The 20,230-nt window shown below is 36.3% G+C and overlaps 1 protein-coding gene across 1 annotated transcript in view; it reads right to left on the minus strand.

The window, feature by feature from the left end:
• Nucleotides 310–20,230, minus strand: part of GABRA1 (gamma-aminobutyric acid type A receptor alpha1 subunit) — a 61,033-nt gene continuing 41,112 nt past the window's right edge. The window contains exons 8-10 of the mRNA XM_013965743.2: nt 12,269–12,421; nt 7,032–7,234; nt 310–3,193 (exon numbers count right to left, since the gene is read on the minus strand). Of these exons, the coding sequence (XP_013821197.1) occupies nt 2,882–3,193; nt 7,032–7,234; nt 12,269–12,421 (668 nt within the window). The 3' untranslated portion in view covers nt 310–2,881. The remainder of the gene's footprint in view (nt 3,194–7,031; nt 7,235–12,268; nt 12,422–20,230) is intronic.

The raw sequence follows: 20,230 nt of genomic DNA on the forward strand, positions 1-20,230 counted from the left end.
CAAACTACTATTGATTCAGTATGTAGATTCTTTTCTATAAATTTTGATTCTTTTCTATAAATTTTGATTCTTTTCTATAAATTTTGCTACTGGTGACAGCAGATATTAGGTTTTTAAGAATTTCTCTTTCTGAAAGTGATTCATTTAAAATCATAGTTTAGGATCATACCGTTGACACCTCTTCAAAAATCTTCTGAGTAGCCTAGATTCATGTTAGCACTTGGCACTTTTAGGTGCTCCAACTTGAAAATGTTTTAAAACAGAGTAATGGTACTGATAATAAGAAAGGAAAGAGAGTCAAGCATTCCATTTTGTTATTGAATAATGTTAACTTTATTATTATAATAGAATACAGTATGACATAAAATTAAGAGCTTTTGCTAAACTCTGTAGAGCAATACATGCATCTGCCATAAACAACCTCGATTCATGTTAGGTTTTATTGCCACTTTACTGCACTAAGGTGCCATAAACATTCAGTGTCATCTTTTAAAAGTTTTTCCTGGGAGTTAACAGGAACTGTCCTCTATAAGAGTGTATCTTTATTTTCAAGGAAGACTTAACTAGTGTTACATGGTTTAGCAAAGCACTGTAGAAAAGCTACATAGAATTATTTGTCTTTGATAAGTTGTGCAATCAATTTATACAATAGAATACTGTCCATACATACTAACGAACTAAAAAACGATAGAAATGCAGTCATTGCATAGCATAAAGCAGACTAATAAGAAATATACACATCTAATGAGCAAAATACAGACCAAATGTTAGCCATGAGGAGTCTGGAAGATAAAATACTCTTAATAAACACTTAGATTAACGCCAAAAAAAAAAAGAAAAGAGACAAAAACCAAGATTAACAGCAACACAGAAATTAGAGCCATATTTTACTTTATTTTCTATACATGATATCTACACATGATACCAAAGAATGAAATATCCTTGGTTCAGCCTTTATTGGCCTAGCTTATTGAATTTAGGCAGGACCAAATCAAACAATAAAGCACATTTAAAAATACCAGAGTTTGTTTAGGAAAACACAAACTGTATTTTCCTACATCACTGGATAGCAGCTTTTTGAGACAAACATTGCTCAAAACTTGGGTATGGATCCCAATTGTCTTATTTGGTAATTATGATGACAGGTTTATGTCATAGTATTCTAAATGTGGTTAGCCCATGACCTGTGGATTCTGGATGCTAATTTTAAATATCTCTGAAACTCTGTCAGACAAAAGGAGACTTCAAAAATACCTTCTTCATAAATATTTATCTCTAAAATATCTGGGAAGTAATGAAAGAGACTAGAATTTTGGGAGTATGAAGGGACCTCTTGTCATTAAAGCCCTTACGTAGTATGCCTACAAATATATTGCTACAGTATAAATGAAATGTAATATTACTCGATAAAAGCTAGTCCTGTACATTCTTTCATGTATTTTTATATTTAATGCTACATATGGTACAACACTTATTGAAATAGTTGGTATCAGCAAAGATAGCAGTAATATACAGTTCATTTTCTAGCTCCCACTAGTGCTTTTCCATTTTCTTTCTATATTATAAGAGCCTAAAATAGGGAAAAGTGGGATGACTAGAGTGTATAACAACCGATTCACTACTGTACATGGGACAACAGTTTGAATTACAAGCTTTCCCTACATAAGTAGATTTTATACCCACATATTGTAAATTCCATCTGATTCCTTCAGACTGTTCTGGTCTTAAATGCAGGCTCTAAAAGTATTTCCATAGCATTTAACAACATTCTAACAGCTAAGAGCGGTGAGTCCTACACAATATTTTAAGAACACAACTTTTAAAAAAGTAAAAAAATGTACAATCTCATGCTGCATATTTACATATATAATTTATATATTCTATATTTGTTTATTAGTCATAAATTTCAATCTAAAGCTTTTAATGTACTGTTATATAAAATAATACATTCAACAATTCTAGAGCTTGCAAAATATTTTTGCCCCTCTAAAAACATCTTCAGAATGAAAATCAAATGATTACTGGATGCATGTGTTATCTGGATATAGAGAGGGTGGAAAATAAATCTTTTAAAATTGTTCTATCTAAATTTATTATTAATTTCTTTTTTAGTTTTATTGAGTGTATATATCTGTTAGAATGATTCTTCATTGAGTCTACTGGTAAAAGCTCAGATGACAGTAAAGCAGCCTATTTAAAGCATTTGTCTCCATTGGATTAAATGTGCTCTTACTGTGAGACACTGCACCTTTGCCTATGCAATTTCCATAAATTTTAAAATAGCATTTAACAACAAAATAATGCCCTAGGTATTTCTTAAAAGAGAAAGAATGGGGATCTTGAGCTTTGGAAATAAACTGTTAAAGCTATACATAGGTTTAAAATACAAAACAGAAATGTGAGAAACACATCATCATCTGTGCAATAAAGACATAGATTTTTTAAAATGTTTCTTCATTAAACATTATATTCTTTTAAACACCTTCACATAAAAATATTTTGACATATACAGTATCTTTTTTTTCTAGAATATTTGGAAATATATATCTACAAATGACCTGGAGTTAAGCTGGATTTTTCTTCTACTTTTCCTCCTATCTTTGGATCTACTTCCCCCTCCTTCTCTCTCTCTTCCCTTCTGTCTCCTTCTGCCATGATTTTGCTCTCTGGCTCCCTCTCTCAGAATCCTGTCTCAGCTGTATGCTGTGTTCTGCTCTGGATGGCCAGACAGGGGTCTGTTGTTCTTATATGAATTATGGAAATAAGGAAACCTTCGAATTCTCTAAGACAGAGGCAATAAAGCAGATGGGAATTACCACGTTGAGAACAGAAAGCAATTCCCAGTGCAAAGGACTGAGCAACAGAATATGAATAACAGGACCTATTGATGGGGGGTGGGGGCTTTTAGCTGAGGCTCTCTGTTCAAGTATGTTGCCCAATAGACCAAGTTAAAGATTCCGAATAACAGCGGGAAGGCTATTCTTGACAGTCGGTCAATTTTGCTGACACTGTTAAAGGTTTTCTTCGGTTCTGGTGGTTTTGTTTCCGGCTTGACTTCTTTTGGTTCTATGGTTGCACTTTTAGCAATGGTGGCTAAGCCGGGGTCACCCCTGGCCAGATTAGGGGTGTAGCTGGTTGCTGTTGGAGCATAAGTGTTGTTCTTCTTAATAAGAGGGTCCTTCACTTTCTTTGGCTGTAAAGGAAAGAGTTAAAGTATTTTGTTGAGTAAATTGTGGGGAGCAAGTTTTTAAGTTCTTGAGCAAGTGACCTTTACTTTAGAACTCAAACATGTGCTTTATTTAACATCTAAGAAATGGAATTTATGACAGCATTTTGGGAATAAATGTAAAACGCAGACACAAAGGTCTAATTGTAAAATTGACAAGTGACCTGGTGGGACATTTGGTCCAAAATGTCCATAAGACAGTTGGTCTGTAAGACATTTGGTTTACGTCAGTGGTCCTTGCAATTTGGTCCTATCCAAAATGTCTATGAGCATACTGGATCCATGACAAATGGTTTTGGACAGGACCAAATATCAAAGTCCTTTGTTGTTGTTGTTCAATTGCTAAATTGTGTCCAACTCTTTGCGACCCCATGAACTGCAGCATGCCAGGCTTCCCTGTTGTTCACTATCTCCTAGAGTTTGCTCAAACTCATGTCCATTGAGTCAGTGATGCCATCCAACCATCTCATCCTCTGTCACCCCTTTCTCCTCCTGCCTCCAATCTTTTCCAACATCAGGGTCTTTTTCCAGTGAGTCATCTCTTCACATCAGGTGATCAAAGGGTTGGAGCTTCAGCATCAGTCCTCCCAATAAATATTCGGGGTTGGTTTCCATGGACCAAATGTCTTATGGACATTTTGGACAGCACCTAATGCTACTAAACCATGATGACTATAGATAACAATACTGTATCATATACTTTAAGATTGCTGAGACTAAATCTTAAATGTTTTCACCACGAAAAGGACTTTGTGACCAGTTAGAGATGGTAGCTAATACTATGGTGGTAACCAATTCATGATATATAATATATCCAGTTAATTACATTGTACACCTTAAACTTACACAATGCTGTGTGTCAATTATCTTTCAAAAAGGCTAGGGAAAAATGCAGACAAATATTTTCCAGGCTTTCCAATAAAAAAATGGGGTCTATATCCCCACTTATTACATCTAGACGTGTGACTCTGGCAGAGTGATGCTGTGCCAGCTTAAGACCCTATCGTCAGGAAGCTTGGCAACCTCACTCTTTACTCTCTGGATGCATGCCACAGAAACATGAAGCCTGGATTAGACATTGAAGGACCAAAGACTATGTTCAGTGAGAGATCCAGCCAGCATGAGGCCCCATACATGGGAGAATGGCCATTGTAGATATTCTTCCCCTGATGCCGGAACTACGTCCGTGAGCCCATGTTCGACTAAAAGGAATAACCTCAGGGTTTTGCCAGCCCCAAATGCTTGGTTATTGTTTTAGGTCACTAAATTTTGGGGCAGTTTGTTTTGCAATGAGAAAAAATTGATGAGCCGATTAATTTTTGCTCCTTCTCTTCAGGCTTCCAGTGCACAAATGACAAAGCAGGCTCAGTCAGGATATCCTGGATTTGATTTTTGCTCAATGTTACCTGCTCACTAATGTTATCTGTGTGATAACTGATAACTGCAGCTTTTCTTAGTTTCTGACATATAGACACTTCTCAAAAATAAAGTAGGTCATTTTTCAGAGCTATGTGGTCTGATATAGTTGCATATTCTTTAAGAAGTTAGTATTTAATTTAGCAGTTAACCGTATGAGGGTGGAACTTAAGAAGGCCACTGTATATTCACTTGAAAATGTGATGCCCTATTGGGATTTTCTTTTTATATTCAAGTTATACCATGTCAGAGATCAAAACTTTAACTCTCCTGAAAACACGTATCTAGTTACAGAAAAAGAAATGTATCCTCTCTGAATGTCAAAGTAAGATCTGGATTACATTGTGTTCACATTCCCTGTTTTAAGCAAATCAAACTGGCAAAGCCCTGTGGAAGATTTTTACAGAGACAAAAATACATTATAGAAAATATTTTCTTTCTTAATAAGATGCCAGATATGGGCATAAATGTATTATTTATGTATATGTAGATGTCTATGTACATATGACTGTATCTATATCTATATATGTACACTGAATAATGTGACCTGTAGACTGATAGAGATTGAAATGTTTTATTTGAGACAGCACTTAAAGACTAGTACACAGTCAGAAAGAAATCTAAACTCAATTATGAGATCACCAATACCTCAACCCAAATTATACGCTTTCCAGATCAAGTTCAGTTCATCTAACAATTCATCAACAATTGCAACTCACAAGCTACAATCAGAAAGACACTGGCTTCTTGCAGCATGCAAAGAAAGGATTAGGATAGAAAAGCAACTTTTCCCAGTGTTTGCATTTCATTTTTCAGTTGCATATCACTAATGTTTGTGTATCATTAATTCTGAAGAACTTTCATAGAGTGTACCAGTAATTCTAAGATGTGGATTTTAAAAATGTCCACAGCTATGATTTGGGGTGATGTCTCACAGTTTGTAGTGTCTTATGATCACACATCTTCAGGTTCAGTGCTTTCCTTTGGCGTTGCCCTTCTGTTCTAGGACAAATGGAGGCCATCAGTGGCTAAACTATTGAACAAAAACTCTGTCTCCACTCCCTCACCTCTCTCTCCATCTGGTAAGTGCAGTTTCTTTTGTCTTGTTTCCTCTCTACTGATCCTGAGACAAGATTCTTGGTTTGGAAATTCAGATATGTTTTTTATACTAAGTGAGGATGTGTCAAGGCAAGGTGAATTTTGAGGACCTGGATCTGGTCCATTTTGGTTGGTATAGCATACCCCATACAGAACTTCCTTTGCTTTGAATTGTGTAGGAGATCACTGGAGTATTCAATAGATCCACCTGTGGCTGAATGGTAAATCTCAAAGAGTTTTTATTTGGCAGCATATTTTCTTTCTTATGTACACATAAATTAGTGGTACATCTTAGAATCAGTAACACTATAGATTCTGTTAAATGCAGTAGATGTTTCTACAAAGGATCCTCTTATCTAGTATATTCATGGGGCTGTGGGAAAAACATCATTAAATGGATTTCTTTACTGTAGACCCTCTCAGACTCTCTAATATACTGTGACTGTGACAGTATTCAGAATTTTTCAAGTATATTTGACAACATACCTGTATTTTTAGACCGATTCGGGACACTAGTACTCTTCATTTGCTGTAGAGAAATTCCTCCTAGATTGCTTCTAGATGTCTTAGAACCTTTGGAACTCTGAATTTGCCTTTCTTTCCACCACCCCAAGACTTTCTTGCCTTTTGACATATTTTTCAAACCCCAGAATTAGAAATATCCTCCCAACCTGTGCTTTAAAAGTCACTCCAAAATATGTTCTAACTGAGAAGAACAGTGGTATTCTTGGCTTGATAATTTTTTACAGTGGAGAAATTTTGTGAATTCTGTGTTGTAATTCTTAAAGCAAACCTCTCTTTTGGAAAAAGAAAATATGTTTCCTGACTTTTACTTTAGTGAAAATTAGAGATAATGCATTTTGTAAGCTCAATTCAGTTGAGTCATTAAAGTAATAACATTTAGGACCAAAGTTCAGAAAACACCCAAAAAACTATGATTTTCAAGTCACAAAAATTATAATGGCATAATTGCTCCCAATATCAAGTTTGTTAAAACTGTTCTCACATTAATGGGGACCATAGGAAACCATACTTGAATAGAAATGTTTACCTTTTTTGTTTCTCCTTTATTTCCTTCCCTTGACTCTGCACACCTATCCACAGAAACAACCTCCTTCCTTAGCAGTGAGGAAATTCTCACAGCACTTAGTCATTTATGACATAAGAAAAAAAAAATCTCCTTTTCCCTCTCTCTGCATCCTTCAGCCATTCCCCCAAGCTCACACATTATATCTTACAGGTTTAAAAAGACATAATGGTGCAATATCACAGGAGATATTAAAGCATTTACCTTTTCTGGAACCACACTTTTCCCATCCCATGCATAACCTCTCTTGGTGAAATAGTTTACTGTGGCAAACTCGATCAGAGCTGAGAATACAAAGGCATAGCACACTGCAATAAACCAATCCATAGCAGTTGCATAAGCCACCTTAGGGAGGGAATTTCTGGCACTGATACTCAAAGTTGTCATGGTGAGCACAGTTGTGACTCCTGCAAAGAAAGAAAGTGAATTTTTAGGTTCATACTACAAACTTTCATCACTGAAGTCACCCTACTTGTATAAAATGAAACACAGACAGAGTATGTTTTCAAGTTTATCCCGTTTGGTTTGGGATGGATGAGTTTTAATTTAATCCCAATGTAGTTTGTGGTTCATGGTATGCCAGTATGAAGGGCAGTTCTTGGAGGGATAAACTGCTCTGCTATTGAGAAGCTGTTAATAACATAGTGAGCTCCCTTAAATAGGCATCTTGAACACAGTGCCTTGGCTAGGAAAGGAAATAATATTCCTTCACTGTCCCCAACTCTAGGAAAAAGAAAGCAGAGATTGTCACTGTCCAGGATCCATAAATAATCACTGAATCCTCAGCTCTGTTTAATATTCTACAGATAGTGAAGGACAGGGAAGCCTGGCGGGCTGTAGTCCATGGGGTCACAAAGGGTCAGACACTACTGAGTGACTGAACAATCCTTGAATATATAAACCATAAAACCAATAACTTTTTGATAATTGATCATTGACAGATAACTAAATTATCATAGGATAATGTTTTGTTATGTTATTAACTCTGTATTTTATACTATTTTTCCTGATTCTTGTAATAGCTACTCTTTTGAAAAAATAACTGAAATAAGTCTCAGGTGACTTGCTTGAGGTCACATAGCTCAGAAATGGCAAAACCAGCTTTGAATACATTCATCTCATTCAAATGTCCAAAGTCTTACTCTTTCTGCTAATGCTGGTATATATCCTCCCTAATCTATGAATCTATCCCAACTGATTAAAATCACCTCTTTTCAAAGCAGTTTTCAAGTCAGTTGCTTTAAGTTTGCTTGCCTGCTGTGCTTCAGTCCTGTCTGACTCTTTGTGACCCTGAGAATTGCAGCCCACCAGACTCCTCTATTAGATTTTTCAGGCAAGCATGCTGGAGTGGGTTGCCATGCCCTCTTCCTGGGGATCTTCCCAACTCAGGGATCGAACCCATGTCTCCTGCATCTCCTGCACTGCAGGCAGATTCTTTTACCACTGAGCCCAATTATAGGAGTTTGTATTGAAGGATGACATTCAATAATATCCATTTAACAAGTTAATATTTTCAACCTACTATATGTGATGCAATCTATGAGTTAGAATACTGTAAGTCTCCTTTTAAGCCATTTGAAAATGTATGAAAAAAAAAAATCACAGGAACCCGATAACTTAGACTCATGGTGTGGAAAAAATCTTAACCTCTTCCAGTAGCTAGTCCCTCACTATTTATTAACTGTATAGCCTTGAGCAAGTGAGTTAACTCCTAAGGACCTCAGTTTCCATAACTGTAAATGTGGTGACTTACACTTCATTCCCTTGGTTGGTGTATATCATTGTTGAAATTCTAAGAAAGGAAAACACATTCTTTTTTACACATTCATAAGGTTAGAGGAATAAATATAATAACATGTGAAAGCATTTTAAAGATAAGTCCATTATTGCCACAGAAGATATTGTCATGCCATCTGTCTAAAACTCATACCTATGATTCCTCTTTTGATTAATTTTAGAGAATCAGTAGGGTCATGCAGCTGGTAGGCAGCTAATTTTTCTAAGGCAGTTTAAACCACCCAATAGTCCCAGTTTTCCATGAATTTCAAGGTAATTTATCTTTGCAGCTCTATTAGGAAGTGATAGGATTAAGAACACTGAGATTTTCAGTAAGTCATATTTTTGATACACGGTCAGAGTTGTAGGGAATAGACTTACTATGAGCTTTGAAGGTGTTGCAGGACATTTTGGGGCATTATCCATATTACATAATTCCTTCAACAACTGGTTGAAGGAATATTAGCTGGGAAAAAGCCCCCAAATTTGCATATTAACTTGAGCAAAGAGCAAAGTAATTAAATGTCAGTATTTGGGGAACAGAGCAACCCAGTTTCAAGCTCCAGCTCTGTAATTGCTGAGTGACCTTGGGAAGACTGTCTCACAAGTCTGAACTTCTGGAGTGTTTTTGTAATTATTCCCTTGTAATTTAATTTGAATAAGTCTAACTCAGAGGACTATTGTGAGTATTTAATAAAATAATGTAATAAAGTATTGAGCCTGATACTTACTAAGGGCAAAGTTAATAACTTATTATTGACAGCTTCACTCCTTTTGGATAAATCCCTGCTAAAATGAATTCCTTTTTTTTTTTTTTTTTTTTTGAATTTTGGTTTATGTGGACAGTCAACTGCTAAAAGTAATTTGGGAATAGAAGTTCTTAAACAAAATGTATCCATAAATTAAAAAGTTAAGAATAGCATAAAGAGAGGCATGGTGTGTGTGTGTGTGTGTGTGTGTGTGTGTGTGTGTGTGTGTGTGTGTGTATTTTGTCGTCTTACAATTCGAGCTATAGAGAAAGGGAAAAAAATTAAAATGTGTTGAGCATCTATTAAGTTCCAAGTATTGAGGCTGGCAATATATAAATTTTATTTTGTTTTTCTCACCTAATCTTTTAAATGGCACTGTTTTATTTTAATTTTACTCTGATTTTATAAGTAACCAACACTTAAAAGACAAGATTGAACCAAAATCGTGGGTGTATCTGGAATCAAAATCACATGACCACACTGTCTTCAAATAAGAAAGAGCAGGGAAGGTCAAGAAGATGATCTTTTAAGACATAAAATGGCTTCAGCTTTGTTGCATTCTGGATGCCATTTAATAAACTGAGCAAGGTATAACTTTTGCTTTCTTTTTCCTTTTGATATTTTTTCTTCAAGTACCTGTGACCCTCTCAGTCATCCCCCACAACTCAGAGGAATGTGCTGAATATAAACTAAAAAGAATAAAGACGTGTATTAAATAAATTTTAAAATGCTAAAGGTCTTGGAAAACTGCATTTGTGATTTTATTGAGCTTAAAACGTTAGAAATATATAACTTGATACACAGAAATACTTGCCACGGTTGTATTTACAGATATGTAGTTATGTTCACCAAAAGGGCATGAGTTGGCTAGGCGAGCAGACTGTTGAAACTATTAAGAGCAAGATTTTTGACTTATAAAACATTCCAAAGTGCTTTATAGGATTTCCAAAAAGGAAGAATAGGATTTGTTGGGGACAGAGGGGGCGGAAAGTGAGCCTTTAAAAAAACCATTTTTACTATAGTGCTGGGCTCATTCTATAAAAATAAACATAAAACATAAAGAAAATATCTCATTGGTTCTAATTAAAACATTCAAATGAATAAAGGGCTCAAACTACTTATATATATATATGTATATAAGTAGTTATATATATACATATATATGTAGTTATATATAGATATATATACATATATCTATATATAAGTGAGCATCTGACAAGAGTTCAATCTTCAGTTCTAATAAGTGGCTTAAACACTAGTTAATATTTACAAATTGTGGTAAGGGAAAAAAAGAGTTTTAAATTAACTAATCTTCCACCTGGTGGCTGGAATCATTTTGGGTCTTGATTTAGCTGGGCTCCTAGGCTGATGTCACAGCAAAGATTTGGTGGTTTCCAACCCAGAAGCAACTTGTCCAGATTCTTTTCTGGGCCCTGGTAGCAGAGTCTTGCTTTTTTTCCTGGGATAAAGCCATGATGCCACAGGGCTCTTTGCACAAGAAAAATCCTCAGTTTAGACTATAAGCATCTGAAGCCTTTTGTTTTGTAGTAAAGGGTTATAAACATAGCATGCGCCTATTATATATTTGAATGAACCTTGGAATGAACCTTGATATTTCTGGAATGAACCTTGATATTGCAACTTTCACCAATTGAATATGTGGTTGTTGTTTCCAAATGAATTATACTGGCTACAACAACCCCATTCTTAGCCTTGTCATGGAACAGGCAGTACGTGGGGAGTGGTACCTCATCATCATTATTTGCACAGGCTTTAGAGCTAAGAGGCTGGATCTTATTCCAGAGTCCTTCACCTCATAGTTTCCAACCTCAGGCAAGTTATTGGGTTGGCCAAAAAGGTCATTCAGGCTTTATGACCATTTTGGCCAACCCAGTACTTAATATCTTGTTCCTTAGCTTTCTTGCCTAAAACACAGGGGTAATATTACAGAGAACTTTCCTAGTGTTAAATAAGAGAATAGAGAGTTATATCATAGAACAGAGAATGATATAAAAACACTCAATAAGTATTCTGCAAGATTTTATTGCTATTCAAATTTTAAACTCCCAAATTCATGAGAGGAGTGGGTAATGTTATGGTGACAGCTACATTAGAACAGAGTAGGCCCTCATGGTAGATTTCAAAAAAAGTCAATGACTAAATGAGTGAATGAATCATCAAGCTTTTGTTAATTAAATCTTGTGTTTATTATTCTTAAAAGTATACTTAAAACAGTGTCCTATAATACAAGCAGGAGCTCTTTATATGAAACACACACTTCTAAAACAATGAATTAGGCAAGAGTTTTCCTATTAGTAAAAAGTTATTACCCTTTAAATAATTTTCCATTAGATTGACAACTCAAAATATCTAATGCATTTAGAATATTTTCATAGAAAAAAATATTTGTAACTCTTCAGAAGTGCACACATTAGTAAAAATGAGATATTCCTGTACTGGTATAATGGTCATCACTAAGTTATTTCTATATAAAGAATCCCTGCTTTCATATATTAAGGAAGTAGTTCTGCTGATATTTTTCTTAGATTCTCAAAAGATATATGGACACTTGATTATGTATTCTAAATGTATGGTTTAGGTATAAGTGTTCCTATGTGTACATTCTAATCTATTACGAAGCACATTATGCCTGCTTCATTACATTTCTCTTTTAAAATAGCAAGTCAAGTGTTCATTAATCCCATCAATTAACATGAACTAAAACAGCTTGCTATTTTAAAAAAGAATTTTTTACAATCATGTCATAATGAAAATGGTAATACCTTGAACCTTTCTCTTGTATTAACTGCAGACTTAGTGTATAATTATCTTTTTCATTCTATCTGCAATGTCATAGGTATGATACAAATTGCCCTTGCAAGTGGCCCTTGCGTGTGTGTCTCGACTGGCACTTACCAAAGACCGTCCTCGCTGGCACAGACTCTCTGTTGAGCCAGAATGAGACTTGGGAGAGAATAACTGTCATTATGCATGGCAGGTATGTTTGAATAACAAAATATCCAATCTTTCTCTTCAGGTGGAAATGAGTGGTCATAACAACATACTCTCCTAGAGGGTAAAACAGACAATAAGGTGAGCAATTTGACCTTGAAAAGAAATCTCTCAGTTTTTCTGTCAGTAGCAAGAAACTGGAGGTTAGACATAGCCTTTTTCCACATAACATCTGGTTCCTGGAGAGAAAAGCTGTTATCCAGGAAAGAAAAAAGACATTTGCCAAACACACCGGGCTTCCCTGGTGGTCCAGTGGTTAAGACTTAGCCTTCTACTGCAGGACTTGTGGGTTCAATCCCTGGTCAGAGAGCTAAGATTCTACATGTCTGGAGGTCAAAAAACCAAAATGTAAAACAGAAGCAATATTGTAATGAATTCAGTAAGAATTTTAACAATGGTTCACATAAAAAAATTGTAATAAATCTTAATTTAAAAAAAACTCTAGTTTAAAAATAAAACACACCAAAAAGGCACTGAGGATGAGACTGAGGTGCCTGAGTTCTCATTGATATTATGTCATAATCCTGGTGACTGATACACTGAAGAGACAAATCTGAGCATATATTTACAGATTGGCACTCGTAACCCTGAAGGCAATGAATTAGATCCTGATGACACACACCAGTGCATCAGAAGACACCAGATCTCCGGAATGTCCACTGCAGCAGAGTCAGGTTGTCTAATGGAGGAGCTTTGGTGTTCAAGTCGGGGGACCTGAATTCCAGCTCCAGCCCTTTCTTTCCTTAGCTGTCTGACCGTGAATTCAGCTTAGTCTGACCTCTGAAATGAGGACTGTGAGACAGAATTCTCAAAATTTGTTTTAAGGAATATCTTCACCAGAATCGCCTGGCAAGGTTTTGAAACATGCAGTTCTTCAGATTCCACCTAAATACACAAATCATCCTTTACAGGGGGGCAGGAAAATCCAGATTTGTCACGAGGTTTTGAACTTGTCCCGACTCCCAGACCAGTCTGGGAAACAACTGGGCCAGCTAGGCATCTCCATCATCTTTATATATGACAAAGTCTGATTTGATTAAGAGGCCCAAAGAAATGAACACACAACTCAAATTGTAGGAGGTGCTTTTTTCTAAGTTGATACTATTGTTTCTTAATTACAAATCTTTGAAGTTTTTAGTTTTATTCACTCTGAATATATACTCAGTAGGAGAGAACTAGGTATATTCTTACTAAGAAAACATTTCTTTGGTATTCACATCTTTCTATCTCCCTCCTTCACGTCAACTCAAAACTTTTCTCTCTTCATCCTATGATTTATGTCTCAGCTCATGACCATTCAGCTTCAGCTCCTATAATTCGGTTAAAACTGCCCATGATCTCTTAGTATCCATAACTGAACGTCTCAATCTGAAAGGACATCTCAGTCTTCAAGTCCACTACTACCTTCTCTGTAGCATTAAAAACTGAGCAATGCTGAAGAGGCCTGCCATCTTGATAGTACTCTCTAGAGCCACATTCTCCTTTTCTCTCTCATTTTCCGTTTCTTTTGCTAACTCACTGGTTATTTCAGCCACAGAGTATGAAGTCCCTCCTGTCTCTCTGGCACTGGGCTTCATCTTTCTGCAAAGCAAATGCAGAAGCTCCTGGTATAGTTCTGTCTTCAGCTGTCATTTCCATCTTTTTCTTAACTCTAATAAGAACTTTTCTTTCTCACCCCTGCTCCTAATGTCATTTTGATCCAGATGGCTGTGGGATCTACATCTCTAAGTGACATTGCTTTCAAAATCACTGCATTTCAAAATATCTACTAGATAACTCATAGATAGTGATTTTTCATTGCTATCACAAACTAAATATGTTCAAAAGTGATACTGCTTAAACCTTTTCATAAAAAATAATGACAAGCATATAGCAGGGCTTCTTTTCCACTGAGCATCCATTTCTAAATTCATGGCACACTCATCTGTCTATCCACTCAGTCTAAAAATCTGGAATTAATCCTTGTGTGTTAAGTAAGGCTTCCAAAAGAGAGAGAAATAAATCAATTGATCATCACAATTTTAATTTCACCTGTGCAGTATCTCTCAGTCTATCTCTTATCTCAAGGTCAACACTTATCTCTTTAGAGATTTACAATGTAAATCTACAGTAATCTGTGAACTGTCTTATTGGTTTCCAGTCATGTCCTAACTCTAATTCTCCCTAAGTTTTGGGGTCAGAATGATCATTTTAAAGTATACATAAATATCTTAAAATATCGTAATGGATTCCCATTATCTACATCAGTGTTTCTCAACCTCAGCTCTTTTCAAAACATTTCAGTAGAGATAACTATATATTGTGGGCACTGTCTTGTGTAAAGTAGGACATTTAGTCACATACCTTGCCTCTTAGCCCCTAGATGCCATTAGAATTCTCTCTCCCATCAATGTGACAATCAATGTCTCCAGTGTTACAAACAAGCAACTCCCTAACCAGGATTCAAGACGCTCCACATCCTAACTCTGATAGCATTTCAGTATTCCATCTTGTGTCTCGCCACACATTTTTATCTCTCCGTATTTTGACCTAAAAAAATCTCATTTTGACCTCTTCTATAGCTGAATATTTTGTTTATCTATGGGTGGGGATTCAGTCCATAGTAGAATAGGAAGAAAGTTACTGTAGAAGAGAGTTTGTTAGCTTTGGAAGCAAATGAATTTGGGTTCAAAACCCAGATATACTACTTTCCTGTTGTGTAGCCTTAAACTCTCTGATCCTCAGTTTCTCTGTTTATAATACAGTGATAAGTATATTGTGGGGAGAATAAAGAATGAGGGCTCTAGTGAAGATCATGCTACATTAGAGTTTTAAAACACTTATGAGTTCCTTTCTCCATTTTTTCCTCCCATTTCTCCAGTTGGAATTGGTGGAAGTATTGGCAGAAGAAATGCTCCCTATGTTCTCTATAGTAGGAAGTCATCTGTGCGTTCATTTGTGCTTTCATGATTGTTATTAAGGATAACACCTGCCATTTACTGATCAATATTAACTTCAAATTTATTTACAGCTTCTGTTTATGCTTACATTGTATAATTTTAATTTTAGCTGCTAAGTCGCTTCAGTCATGTCAGACTCTGTGCAACCCCATAGATGGCAGCCCACCAGGCTCCCCCGTCCCTGGGATTCTCCAGGCAAGAACACTGGAGTGGGTTGCCATTTCCTTCTCCAATGCATGAAAGTGAAAAGTGAAAGTAAAGTTGCTCAGTCGTGTCCGACCCTCAGCGACCCCATGGACTACAGCCTACCAGGCTCCTCCATCCATGGGATTTTCCAGGCAAGAGTACTGGAGTGGGGTGCCATTGCCTTCTTCTAATTTCAGCTACTTATGTGCTTATACCCCTCCACCAAACTGAACGGTAGTTAAGAAGAGAGACAGTTCTTTACATACAGCATGGCTTTAAAAAAAAAAAATTATTTATTGGAAAAGTAGATCTTAGTTGTTGTGTCATGTGAACTCTAAGCTGTGGCATGTGGGATCTAGTTTCCTGACCAGGGATCAAACCCAGGTCCCCTGCATTGGGAGCACAGAGTCTTAGCCACTAGACCACCAAGGAAGTCCCGATAGCGTGGCTTTACATATCCTAAATATTCAACACTTGCCTATGATGAAAAGGGATGCATGAGATTTAAGAACACCCACTCTAGTTAACACCTACGAGCATCTCTTTTTTGAAAGGTAAAAAAAATGCTATCTAATTTATTTCTATTTTTCTGTAGATAACTTGGATAATGTCTCCAAGGTCATCTTAAAGAAATAAGTGATTCAAATTTAAGAAAAAGAGCAAAAAACAAACAAACCAAAAAACATTTTTTCCTGAGATTCTGGTAAAATGTAGTCTTGGATAGACACAGTCAGATTACACCTTACCTCCTAGGAGTAGGCATTATTATTCCTAATCATTCATTCAGTTGTAGCCTGAAAAATGTCACCAGCTCAAAGAAAAAAAAATCCATCTCTCATGTAATGCCATAAAAATGAGTGTCTATATATATTCCATTATCAACTTTTGTTGTTCACAGTGTGACATTTTGGGAAGATTCTGCAAAGAATATTTTTTGGATAAGCTGTAAACCACTTCCCCTCTAACAAACTAGAGAAAGTAGAGGAAAACTTCAAATATTTTGAAATCACCTTCCTAAATTAAATAAAATTTAAAAGTTTAGGTATAACATGTTGATGGAAGAAATTTTCACATATTGAAGTACAGGGAAGTCATTCTGGCTTATACATGATTTGGTTTATACATGATGCTAACTAGAACAGCCTGGCTTGTGGCCTATCAAACATACATTGTATATCTACTTTAACCATTAAAGAAAATAATACATTTAAAATTTTAAATGGAATAACTGAGGTTCATACAACCAAAATGGATCTGGTTGGCTACTGTGGATGTGGTTTTACATACATTCTCATATCACTGAGAACCTGAATTTTCTGAACTCTATCATACTTAAGGACACCACCTTGCTATTCTCAAAACAATTATCTACCAGCAGTGGCTAGGTGGAACATTATAGTCTCAAGTTCTCCCCATGTAACATTTCAGACCCCAACCAACACTAGCTTAACAAGCACCCTTACTTCTTGCCAACTCCAATTATAATTTTGGAAAACAACTTATGTAATATTGTGGTTCTTGTCTTTATAAGCGTCTCCCATTTTGCAGCCTGGAAAAACACAATTCAAGTATTTCTTGGATCTGTGTCTCCCAGGCTATAGTCCACGGTTTGGTTCAAATAAACTCATCTCTATCCCTATTGCAGATTGTTACTTATTATTTCCATCAGTAACATTTAAATAAGAAAAGGAAAAGTGACAAAATCAGAATCACACTGTAATAGTTTAAAAATGAAAGAAAAATACAACAAAAAAGTCACCTAAATTGGACTGAAAGAGTATCTCTAGACATCAAGTACTTATGCACTAAGCATGTCAAATTATTTCCCTCTGATTCAACAGTCAAGAAGAATTTTAATTCATATATCCTTGCACATCATGTAACCCCAAGAGAAGCTTGTAAATTAGATGAGACAACATTTTTGACACATTACAATATAAAATTAAGGAAAGAGAAGAAAAGAAGCAGGAATATAATTCTGTAAAGCAACACTGCAGGTTTCTTTATATCTGACTTCCAATGTTTATTTTCCCAAATGTTAGTTCCTTAGAGTAGATCCCTTGCTTAACTTTATTCAAGTTTAGTTTTCTCACTTGTTGAGTAAAAGTGCTAGTGTGCTAGTTGTTTCATGGGATGCTGTGAGGATGATATGAAATAACAGATGTGAAAATTATTCTAAAAAATTCTGAGTCACAGGCAGATTTATAGTGTAAAGGTAAATCAGATAGAAACATATTCTCTCTCTAGCTGAAGAAATCCACCATTCATTTCTTTAACAAAATTGTAGTGGACACTGATTCCTTGTAAAGCTTTTCAAGTATTCTAAATGTTTGTGTTTTCCAAAGATGCTACCTTTTTCAAAGGAATGAGGAGTCAGAAATATCATTGAGGGAGGGTCTCATAGTTTAATATCTGCTTCAGAGAATACTTAAACAGCAATAATGAAACAATGGTTATAGTTCTAGGCCGCTTACATCTCTAGACCTGTTTCCTCACCTGAAATATGATTAGGTTGACCAGACGACTGTATACGTCTTCTCCCTCTCCACCTTCCCTTCTGTGAATTTGTTCTCACATTTTATAGTTATATTATTTCTCTGGAGATCATGAGCTAAGCTGCAGAAATAGGGGCCCTGAGGCCCCTTTGATGAAAGTCCATCACCACATTTGCTCCATGGTCAGTGAAAACAGTTGCTTTCGTCATTCATTTTGATCCTGCCGAGGCATCCTTAACTCATCCAGTGAAGACTATCTCTAGGAAATAGGATCCTACAGTTTCTCTTAGTCATCTGTTCTAAGGATAAATAGTCATCCACAAATAAGAGACATTCTTATTAAGCAAATCTCACCTATGCTTCCTTTGATCACGTATGTCTATTGGCTTAGGTAAATATGACTTTCTAGTCATCATTACTGCATTTTGTAAAAGCATTTTTATTACATCTTCTTATTTTATAATTGTGATATTATTCTTATACCTAATGACTAATTTAACAATTTGGCTTCTCTTTATAAGTTACATTGCCATGCCCTTTAATTACAATTATAATTTTTATGTGGGCTTTCCTTAAAGAATTACTTAGGAAGCAAAACAATGGTGTAGTAGAATGAGATAGGGGCCCATGCATGGGGTCTAGTTTCAAACTACCTTCCCTGACATTTCAAGCAGAAATGACTTCTTAAGTGTCATCATATAGACTTCTTATATTAACTTCATCATTATCAATAGTAATGGCTAATATTTATTATGATTTGTGAATGTCAGAAACTCTGCTAATCAGTTTACATGCATTTTCTCATTTCAATCTCACAGTACCCCATGAAGTAGATCCTCTGATTATCTCCAAAGTACAAGAGAAAAGATGAACAAAGGTCATGCAGTTAATTCATTGTAAAACCAGCATTCAAAACCTCCCTATGTACTCCAGAATCCATCTCTTATGCTCCATGACATGCCATATTGTTGCATTTTCACACTGGTCTATCTTGCCTGTTACCAGCGTTTCATATGGTTGAGAACATACATGCTATAGTGAGACTTCCCAAGTTCAAATCCCAGTTCCGCCACTCCCTGGCTGTGTGACCTTGGAAAAATTATTAAACCTCTCTGGGCCTCAGTTATATACCATCTTCAAAATGGAAAAAATGATAATACATACACCCTAGGAGTGTTGTGAGGATTAGACCAAGTCAATGAATGTTAGCTACTTAAATCACTCAACCCTGAGCTTCATGTTTTCCTAATCATTTACTTGTCTGATTTGGCTCTGCTGGGTCTTTGTTGCTACGCACAGGCCTCTTTAGCTGTGGAGAGCAGGGGCTCCTCTCTAGTTGAGCTGGCTTCTCTAGCTGTGGAGCACAGGCTGCAGAACAGAGGCCCAGCAGTTGTGGGCATGTGTTAGCTGCCCAAGGCATGTAGGATCTTCCTGGACCAGGGATTAAACCTGTGTTCCCTGCATTGGCAGGTGGATTCTTATCCACTTGACCATCAGAGAAGTCCCAACCATGAGCTTCTTGAGAGCAGGAAGTATGTGTCCCTCATCTGTTTTCGCTAGGTCATTCACATGTTAAACACAGTAAAGGAGCACATTGTTGAAGGAATAAATGAGTGGATAACAGAGAATTGCATCAGATTTGAAACTTGACTAGACTCATCCTTCTGTGTCCTTGTAACAAGTTTGTTCTGCCAGGTGAATAAGTGCACTTCAAACTAAGTCTCCGACTCATTTCCCTCCACAAACTGATGGCAGATGCTAATGAAGGGACTGTCTTTCTAACATGTTTGCACTGAAACAAATACAAATGTTAGATCGAGCCTCGTATTTTCCCTCCTATGGCGCTGAAGTCATCTAGAGGTATTTGACATGAAAGAGGTCAGTGGTGGTGTTGCGCCTATGTGTTCATGTGTGTGCTGGTTGCAGGCCAACACCTTCTAGAAGGTGACCTGAATTGCTTCTCTCCTCAAAGAGAATTTTAAGGGCACCAAAGCTGCTCTTTACTTAATGATTCTCAATGTATGTGCACTTATCTGTCACCCTTCCTAGTCTTCTGGCAGAAACAGGGAGACAATAATGCTCAATGTCTTTTATCTTAATGTTTCAAGGCTCCATGTTGTTGTTGTTTAGTTGCTCAGTTGTGTCTGACTTTTTGTGACCCCATGGACTGTAGCCCATCAGACTCCTCTGTCTATGGGATTTCCCAGGCAAGAATACTAGAGTGGGTTGCCATCTCCTTCTCCAGG

The sequence above is a fragment of the Capra hircus genome, chromosome 7, assembly GCF_001704415.2.
Source record: "Capra hircus breed San Clemente chromosome 7, ASM170441v1, whole genome shotgun sequence".
NCBI classification, from domain to species: Eukaryota; Metazoa; Chordata; class Mammalia; order Artiodactyla; family Bovidae; genus Capra; species Capra hircus.